Below are 14,897 nucleotides of genomic sequence, written 5' to 3' on the forward strand. Positions count from 1 at the left end.
GGGTTATTTTGCTTCCTGCATGGAAACAAACTATTCAAAGACCTTTCTCATAGGAGTGCATACAAAAATACAATGTCAGAAATGACTTCTAGAAGCTGGGAGTGGATGATGGGATGAATCACTCGACTGCCGTTCTATTCATTCCCTCTGAAGTTCCCGGAATTGGCCACTGTCTGAAGACAGGATACTGGGCTAGATGGACCTTTGGTCTGACCCATTATGTTCTTAAATTTTAGATGCTGAAGGATGAGGGTTACATCAGTACAGTTAACATGGATATTGAGTTTAGATATGTGCTCACTGTAGTTCACTTAAGGTTGTTTCTAAAAATCTGTAAAATAAGGAAAAAAGTGAGTGAATATTCATTGACACACTTATTGTGGAAATAGTGTAGGGACTTAAGAGGAGAAGGAATGGCTTGAAGCACAAGTATAGGTTGGGTGTTTCATGCATAAAGGTGGTTTAAAAAATAAAAGCTGCGGACACTTTTGGAAAGACTAGGCAACGGGGTAATCAAGGCTAGCAAACAGAATGGAACTTCTCACTTTAGAAGACTGTGTGTGTAGGCGTTCCTAAAGCATAAACTAAGAAGCACACTCTTTGTTGCCACTGAGAGTCCCCTGAGATCCTTCCCCTCAAGTCCCTGGTCACAAAATAAAATGTTTCCTAAATAGGTAGCCTGCGCTATCATGTTTCTAAAACCATTATTTTCCTCTCCTACAGGAGCCGACTGTCCTAACCTTCAACACAATATCGGTACCTACACATGCACCACCTATTTCTCGCTGGGGAAGAAACGTGGGAGAAGACGCTGATGATCTTGAAGGAGGCAGAAGACATGAGTGGGGGGAACCGCAGCAGAATGAGGAAGAGAAGGAAATGGAAAGGAGGAGACTCCAGGAGGAAAGGACACTTCAAGAGGAAAAAGCCCTGCATTTGGAGCAAAAAAGGAAAGCCCAAGAACTAGAGCTTGAAAGAGAGCAGAAAGAAAAGGAACAACAATATGCCGAGGAGCAGAAGCGGCGAGCAGAGGCCGAGGAGCAGAAGCGGCGAGCAGAGGCCGAGGAGCAGAAGCGGCGCATGGAAAAAGAAAGGGAGATACCAATACAGATGCCCCAATACCGAAGGTCTGCACTCACAATTGGGGAGATGCATTTACTTTTCAAAAGTATATTTTCAAAGATAATGCAGATGTCCTGAAGTATGTGCATATTAAACATATGTTTCTGTGACTATCAAGAGAAAAGACAGACATGAAGTCACTAAGCAGAGTGCATTCTGTGACAACCTAAACCTATGTCTCATTACAATACCAATACACATTTTGTACCTTAGTCCAACATAAGGGCCTGTCATCCTTACTTATATTGAGTGATACCTTATTTCGCTCATCATCCTACTGAGTGTCAGAGTAAAGTGCTATTCACGGTTTGTAAGGGTTGACAGAATCAGGCCCATAATTAAAGCTGGTGGTTTTGACTTTTAATGAAATTAGTTTATTTATTTGCTTTCCTAGGTTTTTGTTCAAAAGGGTTTATGCAAGTGAACATGGTGACTGATAAGAGCTGGGCCAAAAACTTGAAAATTTACCATGAAAACTTCTGAGGTTATCACCTATCTCTATTGCAGGGGTGGGCAAACTTTTTGGCCTGAGGGCCACATCGGGGTGTGAAACTATATGGAGGGCCAGGTAGGGAAGGCTGTGCCCCCCCCCCAAACAGCCTGGCCCCCACTCCCTGTCCACCCCTCCCACTTCCTGCGCCCTGATTGCCCACCTCAGAACCTCCAACCCCCCCTGCTCCTTGTCCCCTGACCACCCCTTCCCAGGACCCCCTGCCCCTAACTGTCCCTCTGGGACCCCACCCCCTATCTGACCCCCCTGACTGCCCCAACCCCTATCCACACACACACCCTGCCCCCTGACAGGCCCCCTGGGACTTCCATGCCTATCTAACCCCCCTGCTCTCCATCCCTGACCGCCCACCCCCCAGAACCTCTGCCCCATCCAACTGCTCTCTGTCCCCTAAGTTCCCCCCACCAGAACCCCCTGCCCTCTATCTAACCCCCGCCCACCCCCTTACCATGCAGCTCAGAGCAGCAGGAGCTTGCAGCTCGGCTGCCTGGCCAGAGCCAGCTGAGGTGCCTGCATGGCTGCGGGGGAGGGGGCTAGCCTCCCCGGCCAGGAGCTCAAGGGCTAGGCAGGACAGTCCCACGGGCAGTAGTTTGCCCACCTCTGCTCTGTGGACAATATGTAGCATTAATGGGGAATTTGCAAGTCTGTGGTTCAACACTTCTGTAGAGATTTATAATGAAATACTGAATTAATTATTTCCTACTAGCTGCATGTCTGCATTCCTAAGTCAAAACACTTACTGCTGTTATCTTGCAGTGGTTTGACCAGCACAGCAATATGTTTCTATTAATTGTGGATTAAAGATTCTACAGTATCTTATGAGATAATTTATATTAGCTTAGATACCACAGCATATTAGAAATACCTAGTCTAAATCTGTTTATTTCAGACAATCTCTTTCCACTACCTTTTTCAGCAGTCTATTTTAAAGAGTAAAGAGAGTGGGAGGAAGGGACATTCCTTTCTGAAAATGTTTCACCTACTAGTGTTACAAATAACATAGAAGTGCCACTCTCAGTAAAATATCAGAGAAACAAAAACATTTTTTGAGTGTTCTTAAGGATTTGCTGAATAGGGTTGTGCTTAAGCATGTGTAAACTGCTTTGCTGAAGTAGGACTTTAAATGTATTAACAACAATATTAATACTTTCCGGTACAATTGGGATGGTAGCTTCATTGTGCTAGGCACTATACAAACATGTATGAAGATGTGGCCCCTGCCCCAAAAAGCTGTATTCGTGCTGTAGATATACATATTCCTCTAATGTTAGAGCTTTGGTATCAGTGTTTGATGAGTGTCATTTACAGACAGTAGGTCTGACTTCATAAAAGATCTTTGAAAGCTGTATCTGTCATGCAACTTTGTTTCTAACTAAAACAAGAGCTGAGCCTCCTAGAATTTGTTTGCTATGTACATTTAGGGATCTGTTGTTTGTACCTTATTTCTTCATCTCTTCCCAATTTGGGTTTGATATTTACTTAATTCACCTTATTTCATATATTTATTCTATTTTATTTTTTGCTTATAGACATTATGACCATTATGAAGTATCTAAAAACTTTGAAGATCCATCTGGCCACTTTCTTGCTGACAGGTTAGTATGATACTGAATCTCCAGGCAGGTTAGAATTTCACCTTTATATTACAGAGCCTTGGATTTGACAATACATTTTAACCATTTTGGTGTGGTACAGTTTAGAGTCCTTACCAGCAATATTGTTTTGCAGTCCTTGTGCTATGCTTTCACCTACAGGAGCTTTGGCCACCTAATTTCTTTAAGTCATACTCCATTTGTAGCATAGAATGTCTTTCAGTCAGTAGATCTTTCTATAAAGCAAGCCAAGAAGTGTAAGGAGTTGAATGTGTGGGTGGCAGTGGACTGATGAGACTGAAAAACAATCTCAGCTATTACAGTGGTTGTGTCATAATGTGTAATATAACCTAGGGCACGGTTCCCACACACAAAACTGTGTAACATAATAAAAGATAAGCAGGGAAAGGAGGGGATAAAATGAAGGTACAAAATTATCAGGAAGCTGGTACACAAATTTTTAGTTTTCCCTTTTTTTTAAACTTTTCCTATTTTCTGTTTTGTTTTAACTCATGCCTGTTTTTTGCTATCCTCTTTTCTGCTTTTAATAAAAGCTTTTTTGTCAACAGTTACAAATGCATTGGTTCATTTAAATGCACAGTTATATTTTCTTTCCCCTTTTAATTATTGGAATAACCCTAAAAGTTCTAAATTCCCCATCTCTGTAAAATATCTTCTATCCATAACTCTCCCATCCAACATTAATATAGATAGTACCCCACAGTTGCTCGTAAGAGTCATCTGTATATCTTTTTCAGCAGTTAATCCAGTCTTTCTTCTTGTGACATCACAAGTGCCATACTTATTTCCGTTGAAACTCCAAGACCTGAGATGGTGCATCTGATGCATGGAACTGGGCACATAAATGATTTTTTTAGTTCATTAGCAGTTCTGAAAACTTGAAAATGAAATTCAGGTTTCGTTGAACTTAAAATTCTGGATTTTTTTGGTGAATCAAAAATGGTTATGGCTCTCTTCTGAGAGGGTGGAGGTTCAGTTCAAATCCCTTCTCTACTTTAAATAGAAAGGAGCGAGGGAGGGTGTCTCTCATCCTGGGTGAGTACCCTAGCCCAGGGCTAATGGTTGTATGGGAGGACTACCACTAGCTCTTCTTCCTCCTTTTCTCCTCTTCTTCCCCACCTCTCCACTTTGTGAATGGTGTTTAAATCCTGGGGGGAAAAATGGCTGAAACTATTTAGCAAATTCCTGTCAAATTGACAAATAGTTTTGGATTGACCAAAACTGCATTTTTTGGCAAATAAACTATTTGTCCAAAATATTTCACTAAGGTCTACTGATGGGAATTCTTTCCTCTTAGTGCTCTGTCCTCAAAGTGGTGAGGGCTTTTGCGCCAAATGGTTATGCTATGGAGGCATGGGGAGAGGCCAAAGGTGCTAGAGGCATAAGCACCGGTCTAGCTTCCTTGTTCCCTGTTGTAACTGCTTCTATAAGCAGTTGAGCATTTGTAACACCAGCTCTTCACCAGTGCAAGAACTGATCAGTCAGACTATGTTAGCACAAACAGTTAATATGGAGATCAGGAAACTGTATACGATTATTAAGAATATTGCATCCAAAGGCCATATTGGTTTAATACGACGGACTCATTTTGCACTGGGTCATGAATGCATACAGTGATGCTGCTGTAACAGCCCTCTGTAGTTTAAATATTGAAGCTGCTGCCCAAGAAATGAGCTCTTTGTTGCTTTTCTAAATAAACACCATATTTGTATGTATAGTCAGAGCCTCACTTTCATGAGCTAGAGCTAAGCATAGAGCAGCCAGGTACTATGTTAACTTTCACATTGGGCAGCCAGAACACTTTTGCCTACTATTCATTTTCTTGTGCATCTGATGACTTTTGTCAGCTAAAACCCGTAGGCACTTTCCTCTGCACGATAGGATCAATGAACCACAAGGCTTTCCCAAGAAACATCCTCAGGTTGCATGTAAGGCCATACTTTTCTTTCAGCAGCAATAGCACTTCCAAACTAGGAAGTGGTAAATACATCACATGTAACAAACTTAAAAATATAAGTATGCACCCAAAAAATTGAAACGGTCCTCCTTAGACTGGTACGCTGCACTGTCTCTGATCTTCATTGGTATTACAGTCTAATGATCTAGGGGAATGAGGCAGGGACCATATTTACAAATATTTGTAGAGCACCTAGGAGAATGATGCTCCACTCTGTAAATGAGGTCTCTGGGAATTACTGCAAGATTAGTACTAAATAACAATAGATTATACCGCTAGTGTGCTGAGACCACAGCCTGTCAATGCTGACTAGTGTTGCCTCAATATTTCTTTATACTCTCTGTCTGTCTGTCTGTCTATCCATCTGTTATATCTTGTCTTATACTTAAATTGTCAGCTCTTTGCGGGCAAGACCATCTTTTTGATCTGTGTTTGTATAGTGCCTAGCCCAACAGTATCCTGCACCATGACTAGAGCTATGGTAATACAAGTTTTCTGTATTTATAGAAATAAATCTAGATCGACTTCAGAACTGGATGATTACCCCAAAAGTCAAAATGGTGAGGACTTTAATTGCTCTTAGATCTTTTTAAGTTGATGATTAACTGCATGAAAACATGAATACAATCAAAGGGTAGTTACAGCAACTAGCTATTTGAAGGTCAAAAATAATTGTTTTTGTTTGCCACTCATAATTCAAGTATACATATACTATATCAGATTTTTAGTAGTGTGGAAAATTAACCACTGGAATAGATTATCTAAGAGGTGTGGTAAATTATCCAAAAGTCAGTGTCTTTAAATTCAGAATGGATGCTTTTCTAAGATATACTTTAGTTCAAATTTATTTTAAAGTAGTATGGATTACAGTCATCCTGTAATCATAATCTATATAGTGCATTAATACTTTTAAACAGTTATGTGTAAGGCTGTATTTTAATACATTTTCTGTGGTAGATTGAATATAGAAACAATGGGGCTAATGTGGATAATAGATGTACGATATGCTAGTGCATTTGAATTGGGAATAACAAAACTCAGTGCTACAAAAACTGGGGCACTATTCTTAACAAAATTGTTTTGCAACATTTACAATGTATATATGGGAAGAAAACAGCTGGAGATGATTTCCTGGGGATATAACAATGGCTTCAGTTTTCTTAAGGAGCTGCTAAAATATAAGATTACATACCATTCTCTTTAGAAATTATATTCTAGATATTTTATAATCTGCTTCGAGTATAGTATGTAAGGGAATGCGGGTGACTTACTAAAGACAATATGATGGAAGATACAACAAGCTACTTTACAAAAAAAATTTTGTACAAGTGATAAATGGGTTTGTGTATGCAAACGTGACTGTAGGTGAATATGGAAAACCATTAGGTGGTATTGCCCAATGGCTGTTGCAAGAGGAGTTAAACCGAAAGCAAAGTATGAAGACTCTGCAAAAGGCAAAAAAACGAGAGCTGGAGGCTACAAGAAAACAAATGGTTTATCAGATGGAACATGCTAACCCAGACCAAGGTGGGAGTGCATCTCAAATTGGCAAGAAGAACACTTTCTCAAATCACGTCTCAATCACCAAAACTAATGAGATGACTAGACTTCCAGAAATATCTGACAAGTTAATCTGTACCAATAAATCCAATAGTAAATCTGTAGTCAAAGCAGTATTAGAAGAGGGACTATTACAACTGAAGTGACTTACTGTTTTGTTCACTTAAGTAGGCCTAGCACAAAGAATAGCTGAATAAAAACCAATTTCCTTTTTTTTTAAAACACTAGTAATTCTGTTCATTTTGAGGAGAATGGCATTGTTTTTCTACCTTTTTAAGATGTCAAGTAAGGACCAAAGGATGCCTTACACCAAAAGTTTGACCTTTCCTTCAATGGCCTAGATATCCCAGTAACTAGGTAGTAGATAAAATGCTTCCAGCAAGGGGCGTTTTTGAAGCAGATACATTTATAAAGCAAGACTGTCTCCTCTAAAACACAATAAATTTGACATTTTGAACAGGGAATAATTCCTATAATTAGAGGGGGTGTGGATTATAAATTATGAAAGGGGAGAAGGAACTTGTGATGCAGTTGTGTATTCCGGCAGGCTTCCATTTCATTACTGGAGAAGAGCCTCTTTCAAAGAGGGAGGGGAGTTCAGGCTTTTAGAGCAAAGGATCTTTCTGACTTTCATCTGACCTTAAAAGTGCAGGGAATACCCATTTGTTTAAAAGTAGCGTGATGTTGTACCATGGTTGATAAGCAGCTTTTGCTTGTCTCTATTTGATTTTTTTATTGTAAATTGCCACATTGTAAATTATGATGTATTGCTTGATTTGTCACTAGTCACATGAAAACCCTACACCTGTGAAAAGCAGGCTAGGGATATTTATATTGGGGGGCAGAGGAGGAAGCACAAAATAACTCGTACCCCATTCTGGCATTATAGCCGAGAAGTACAGAACACCTGGTGCTTGCTTCTGTGCTTTAACTTAGATTTTTGATAGTTCACTGCTAGCTTGACACTGGATATCTCCCTTTTTGTCTGGTGATATCTTTAATGCTTCTGATGTGCATGTTGTCTGGTAATATTTGTTTTAGTAATGGCAGTCAATATTAAAATGGTGAAATTTATACTTCATCAAATATTAATAACACAAAGGTGCATACTTTGCTTCAGTAGTTTTACAACACTAGTTTTACAATTTGCTTTTTAATTTTAGCTTTTGTGTTTTATCTCCCTAAAACTTGACAGATGTTTGTATTTTTCAAATTAGGTACAAACAACAAATATTTGGAAAAGTCTTGGAATGTCAGTGATTCACAGAAGGGGTCTCAGAAAGAGCGTGCTCAGTCTTCAGCAGAAATAGAGAGACAACATATCCTTCAGGAAATGAGAAAGAAAACATCGCTACATACAGACAACAGCTGGATTAGGCAGCGTAGTTCTAGTGTGCATAAGGACCCTGTTAATCTTCACAAGAATACAATGAAGAGGTAGGAAGCTTGTTGAAAATTGTAAACTGAACTTTGCCTCTAGATAATATTTAGATTTGGGGCGCTCTAATGTTGCTTTGCAGCACAGATTGTAAAGCCAGTAAAGATTTTGAGCTAATTTGAGTCACAACATAGTGGGGTAAAACTTGGTTCTGTTATAGCTGAGATCAAATATTTGCAAGTATGGAGTATAAAGGTGGTGTTGTGTGAACTGTAAATACTTCCTCAATTGCTTATTTCTCCTTTGATATACCCATAATGTGAATTAATGATTAATGTGCATTGTCATTTGTACATGTATTTGAGAACCTCAGTAATTTACTTTGTTCTCAAATAAAGCTTATAGGTTCTGAAGAATAATTTTCAGTAATTTCTAACATGCACAAATATCTTGTCGGAAACTTCAGAATTTCTGTGTTTGTTGCTTGCATAGGGTCTAAACGTTGGGTTTGTCACTTAGGAAACAGTAAGATATCAGTCATGAGATCATAGTTGTGCCAACAGCTGGTTTCTGAACAATGTGACTATCTAATGGTGGGGAGGGATTGATCTATTTTAGAACTGGTATCCCTTAGAGAAAAATACAAACACCACCACTATCTGGTGTCATTACTAAATAAAAACAATTTGATTTGGTTCACGCTGATAAAGCTATACTGAAGTGTATTTTGCTGTTATCTTTCGTGCTTTAGCCTCACCTTCTTTGGTCATTTTTTCCCCTAGGGCTAGTGAAGCCCAGTTATTATAAACAGTTTGCAGCTTCAAATATTTTTAATAAAGGAATATAATAAAATATTCAGGTTATCAAAAATAATTATGCTTAGAAAATCAACCTTTAAAATAGATACAGTGAATATTTTGATACCTCGTGTACTGTGAAAACTTAAATATTTCTTTTTTGTAAAATCAAAGCATGATAAAGTGTTAGTTCATAAGAAGATATGTTTCTGGGCAGTAATATTCTGCACATAACAATTATACATTTCAGAGGTGAATCTTTAGATAACCTTGATTCCTCAAGAACAAGTTCATGGAGATCTCCGCCTTGGACGAATCAATCTGCCTCTTCCACATCCTTGTCATCTAACCAAGATTTTAGTCGCTCTGCTGCTCCACTAGTGTCGTCTTCGAACCGAGCTTACATGCGTACCCCCTCCTCCAGTGTAGCACCTCCTTCAGCCAGCTCTGGAAGATCAGCAACTTCATCCCACAGTTTCCCCTCAGCACCTTCGCCTGTACCTCGTGCTCAGTCTCCTACCTCTGCTTCCCGATCAGGAGCTCAGCAGCGGAACAGGTAAGTAGTTGCCCATCTGTTGAAAATTTATAAATAGCAGGCTGAACTGTGGACACACTCATACAGTAGTTACAGCGGGGTAGCTGGAGTCTTGTACAAGCTTTGCCACTGGTTTGCTTTGATCTTAGACAAGCTACTTGATCTCTTAGTATTGGAGTCTGATTGTGTGTGAAACAGAATTATACTGTACTTCCACACTGGAGTGTTGTAAAACTTAATATTTGAAAAGTGCCTTGAGTTATCTAGCTGAAAGATACCATAGAAGAACAGTGTTATCACTTCCATGTTTCTCAGAGCTGTTCAGAAAGTTTCCCAGGTGAAGCAATAAATCTGTAGTCACTCAACTCAAAATTATTTATGGGTTACAAAAATGATAATAAAAGTCTCCTTGTACTTTCCAGACATCACTTCTGACATGTATTGGTTTTGTAAGAATCTTTTGTTTAAAAAATAAATACATAAAATTTTAAGACCCACATTTTATTGACCACATCTCTTTTGCAGACATGTGGTCAACATCTTCTCAGGGAATTCTCAGGAATGTTCATGGCTAGTGATCTTGGGTAATTGTAGGGTAGGCCATTATTTTAATCCAGAAAAGGAAGTACTAATTACAGTTTATTTTGGACTGAAGGTAACCATGCTCTTTCATGTAATTAAAACTTTTTTAAACAAATGTATATATGATTGTGGAAACTCATGCACACACAATTACATGCAATAGGTGTAATGCGACCATTGCAAAAGCATTCCTTCACCCTTCCTAGTTCTAGCATTCATGAACATTTTGATAAATTGATGCATTTTTTAAAAGCTAGACTACTTAATTTTTTTTAATAGTGTAAGAAAATGACCATTTTAAAAATGGCTGCTTCTCTTGTTCTGCCTTCCATTTTCGGATTTCAAATATTCTGGTTGGCCCATGGAAATTGACCTCTATAAGGCACATATTTAAAGGAGTTAATATAATGTATGTCCAGAACCAGACTTCAGTTACTTAACAATCTACAGAGAGTGGTACTTGGCAAAGGTTTTAGTAAAGTGTAGCCCTAATAATAGTTCCTTGCAGATAAGAAATGAGGCAGGAGCACAAAAGCTATGTATCACTAGTTTCCAAGCTTAGCAATATCTGTTTTAGACTCCTCTTCAACCAGCATTTAACATGATAAAATAGTGCACAAGAATGCTGCATAAAATCTTATGTTCACTTCTGTTTTGTCTGTGTTTCTGTATATTTTTTCTCATTTAAATTTGATTTTATAGCTTGCATATTTAATTACAGAACATTAATTTTGATGTTTTTTCCTGAACCTAATTTTCCGCTCATTACTGCAGCACACAGTCCTCTGTTTCAATGCTTTCTATCATGACAACATGCTCTTGATCACTTTTGTTTATATTTTAAACCTTTTCAAGTGGTTTTGAGGGCCTGAGCCACATTCTTGTTCTGTATCTAGGTCAGTCAGTGGGAAGAAAATATGCTCATACTGTAATAACGTTCTGGGCAAAGGAGCAGCCATGATCATCGAATCTCTTGGTCTTTGTTATCATTTACATTGTTTTAAGGTGAGAGCTGGAGAAACACTGTGAAGAAACGGGAACTAACTTGGAGCACGCATGGCTACTTGGCGTTCTGGTTGCAAAGGCTCTACTAATCACATGATACATGCTCCACTCATGTTGTGTGCTACATGCATATGTCCATGCAACAGTCCTATCGACAGGCTTTAAGCATTCACTTTAATAACAATCAGAGGAGTAGTATTAAAGTTTTAACATCTACACTCCAATTTTCACGTTTTAAAAAAAGGCATTTTCAGAAAATGCTGAGACACCTGCTCTCTGAAAATCAGGCCACTTTATGGTGTGTCAAGTTGGGCATCCAAAAATTGAGTCAGCTAAAATCACTTGTGACTTTGCCACTTTGCCATAAACCCCTTAGTAAGGGACAACACATAGATGCACTGCTCCAGGAATAGACAAGAAACTAGATTAAGACTTAAGTGTCTCTGGTCATTGGTTCCCCCCAGGCTAAAGGGAAGAAGTAATCTGTGCCAGCTGTGTTGGGTGGCATGTTGTAGGGGAAGGAGCCAAGGCTCCACCTACTTCTGTACCCCTGCACAGAAGGAAGAATAGAAATCCACACAAGGTGCTCTCCACTGCCTTTCCTCCATGTTATTTCCTGCTACATGGGTAGTCAGCACAGAGGAATTACCCCTTTGCACTCACCCGCACTGGCACATAGGAGGAGTTATGATCTCTTCTAAAGGAAATTGTTTTAGGATTAGTGCACCATTGAACAAAGTACTGCAGAGTTGAATTTATTATTTTAGATGTTATATATGGGCTTTTATCGATGTGTGTAAGGCCCTGTGGAACAGCTGAATGAATATATCTTAATTCTAGAATCCTTTTTTTCTCCTGATACCCTTGCTAGATGCCATCATACTGTAGCATTTTTCACATAGGCTGCAAATGCTAACCCCCTTGAAGACTACAGAACATTTTATTTTCTAAATCCAGCATGCATGTATTGTGAACGGCGATACAGAGACAGTCCATCCAGACACAATGCGGTTTAGATGTACATGTGTGTCCTCTGCCTGCTTGGAGAGTCGAGAGCTATTGCTTAGTTCACGCTATAGTAATGCATTGTTCGCCCACTATGCTTAAACATTTTAATATTAGCATAAGAAAAGGTGGCAAGAATTCTGTTTTGGCAAAATGAAGCAATCTGAAGCTCCCGAGAATTCTTTTAAATTATGCATACACACTTAGAATAATTGGGCATAAATGCTTCCTGTCTTGAAAAGAAAGCTAACAGAAAGAAAAGCAGATAGTGTTGCATGGAATCTGCAAGTGGCACACTCAAATGTTCTGTGCCAAAATTGCTGTCACCATTTCAAGAACAAGTTCTTTCCTTTTGTGCCATTTTTTAAAATTTTGTTTCTGAGAAATTGAACCTTAAACAAGATTTCGTGAGCTAATCTCTGAATCATTTCTGTTTTATATGTTTAGAATGTGCATCTCTAATAGTTTGCTAGTCATCACCTTTAAATGATGTCTCATCTGGTTGGCTGCATTTTAATCTGCAAATAGTATGTTTGCTTTTGCTAATTTGGGTTTATGGTTCAGGCTTCGCTGGTTTTTATTATAAGCTGCTTATGTACATGTTTTCTCCCCGTGTTTGTAACAAGTTGCTAATTACTGATGTTTAATACAGTGCACAGCTTGTGCATGCGACCTCGGAGGCTCGCACTCAGGAGCTGAAGTCAGGATCCGAAACAATGAACTCTTCTGCAACGACTGCTATGTCAAATTTAAAAGTAAGGAGACCAGACTATCATAAGTGTGTGAAAACTTTATTTTCTACTTTTGCTCTGGGGCCCCCAGAGCCTGCCTACTGCTGCACTTATCAAAGGCTATTATTTTTAGTGCTAGCCTGGTATATTAGTGAATTGATTCATAAAGATTTCATTTCAGTTTCTCTTTGTGGGCTGTACTCTCCGCTCCCTTAACATACTGTGCAATGGTTTACCATCCCGTTATGATGGATGTGCTTCATTCTTTACAAATCTGGGAAAGTGGCACCTTAGGGTGTGGCTACCCTGCAGTCAGAGGTGTGACTGTCGCATGTGTAGACATATCTGAGCTAGCTTGCCTAACGATAGCAGTGAAGCCACAGAGTCACAGACTAGCCACTTGGGTGGTCCTGGATGGGGTGTACAGTCCGTATTGCAGCCCTTGCTTCTGTGGCTTCACTGTTGTTGTGACTACAGTATGCTCGAATAATGCCTTTGGTTGCAGTGTAGGCATACCCTTAAAGTCATTGCTGTTCACTAAATAACAAATCAGTCACGCTGCAAAATTGCATCTACTTATAAAACTGATATATGCACATACTAGGAAAATGATTAGTTTATCCTAATTATAGGATGTTGGTTACTATTTCCAAAGCTACTCTTTTTTGAATTATAGCCTCATGATTAGTTATTCATTTGGGAGTATTAGATCAGCAGTGGATTGATTTACTTGCAGGTTTTAATTAAAGGATGCGGTACAGAATTTTTTCCTTTATTCCCATTTACAAAAATTCGAACTTAGTGAGCTTGGTGCTGGTGCTTTAAATAAAAAGCATTTTTTGATTCTGTGTTAATTACCTTTTGCAAAAGGGAACTGCAAACAGATATTGATTAATGATGATATTTTGACAAGCATTTTTGAACTCAGTATCTTACGTTTACTAAAACACTCCAAAAAACTTTTCCTTAATTAAAACCCTTTTTTTCTATTTCTCCCTGACCCCAATAGCTGGACAGCCAACCTCCATGTGAAGCAACCATAAACATGAAACCATTGTTGCAGATAGAAGAGGAGGTGGTTGCTGGTGATGTAGATCTATAAATATGTATTTTGTTTGTTTTTTAAGGGTAACGTTTTTGCCTGTCTAGATTATGTAGAAGATGCATTGTATCTTTCATTCAACTTTAGTTATTTATGAGAATGTAATCACAAGAAGGAACTCTCTTGGGGGAAAACACATTCACTTTTTGAGTTCAATGTACTTAAAAGCACAAGGGAGAACAAACATTTATCAGTCATAACTTCAAAACATTTTTGAGGCTGATAATCAACTAGCAGAGTTTCCAATGGTATATGAAGAGGGTATTTTGTTTTTTATGCTCTTAAATGAGCACTATTGAAATAGTTAATATAAATATGTATTTGTGATTGCTATCTTTATTTTTGACATATGCTACGAGGTGAAGTCTCTAGAATAATATGAAGCTGCATTAAAATGTACACCAAAATGTTTGCTTTCTGTATTCTGGTTTCTAAAACTGTTTACTATTTGCTTTTTGAAAGTAAAGTACAAAGTATAGGCTGTTTGCTCAGTGGTGATGGCATAATGTTTTGCATAAGAACAATGGAACCTCTTTGGAGGAAAGGAGTCTATTTTCTCTTTATAATTGAAAAATATAACTATCCGTTTCCCATCAAAGAAGTTAATCCAGAAAGTGGAGAATTTTTTGTTGAATTCCAGTACCTTTGTAAATAAATGTTCTGATACTGAATTTATTAGGTATTTCTTTCTCTTTCCTGCCTTTCAAAATATCCAGAGCCATGAATGGTGCATAGAGTGAATTTGCTGAACAATAAATATGATTGTTTGAATTTGTTTTGGTAAAACATTTCTTGTTTAATATTTACAATACCACCACCATGCATACACAGGGACACTAATGGCTCACTTCTTGCTATATGCTGTTTCACTCACTCCAGATTGAAATGTAGTAGGTTTTTTTCCTGTCAAGCTCCATTTGTTTTTTTCTTTTTGAAACTTAGTACAAGTGACCTGACTGACCGTCTGTGTTGCATAACATGTGCTAGTTAATTAAGGAT

General features: G+C 38.5%; 1 protein-coding gene across 5 annotated transcripts in view; it reads left to right on the forward strand.

Moving 5' to 3' along the window:
* Window positions 1-14,643, forward strand: part of LMO7 (LIM domain 7) — a 174,148-nt gene extending 159,505 nt beyond the window's left edge. For 4 of the 5 annotated variants that reach the window (XM_073346972.1, XM_073346981.1, XM_073346996.2 and 1 more), the window contains 8 exons: window positions 724-1,127; window positions 3,163-3,228; window positions 5,711-5,763; window positions 7,981-8,200; window positions 9,189-9,494; window positions 10,952-11,060; window positions 12,718-12,820; window positions 13,806-14,643. In XM_073346972.1, coding sequence (XP_073203073.1) covers window positions 724-1,127; window positions 3,163-3,228; window positions 5,711-5,763; window positions 7,981-8,200; window positions 9,189-9,494; window positions 10,952-11,060; window positions 12,718-12,820; window positions 13,806-13,828 — 1,284 coding nt within the window. In that variant the 3' untranslated portion in view covers window positions 13,829-14,643. The remainder of the gene's footprint in view (window positions 1-723; window positions 1,128-3,162; window positions 3,229-5,710; window positions 5,764-7,980; window positions 8,201-9,188; window positions 9,495-10,951; window positions 11,061-12,717; window positions 12,821-13,805) is intronic. The other variant, XM_073347005.2, reaches the window with a different exon arrangement.
* Window positions 14,644-14,897: the final 254 nt, after the last annotated feature.

This window comes from Lepidochelys kempii, chromosome 1, assembly GCF_965140285.1.
Source record: "Lepidochelys kempii isolate rLepKem1 chromosome 1, rLepKem1.hap1, whole genome shotgun sequence".
NCBI classification, from domain to species: Eukaryota; Metazoa; Chordata; order Testudines; family Cheloniidae; genus Lepidochelys; species Lepidochelys kempii.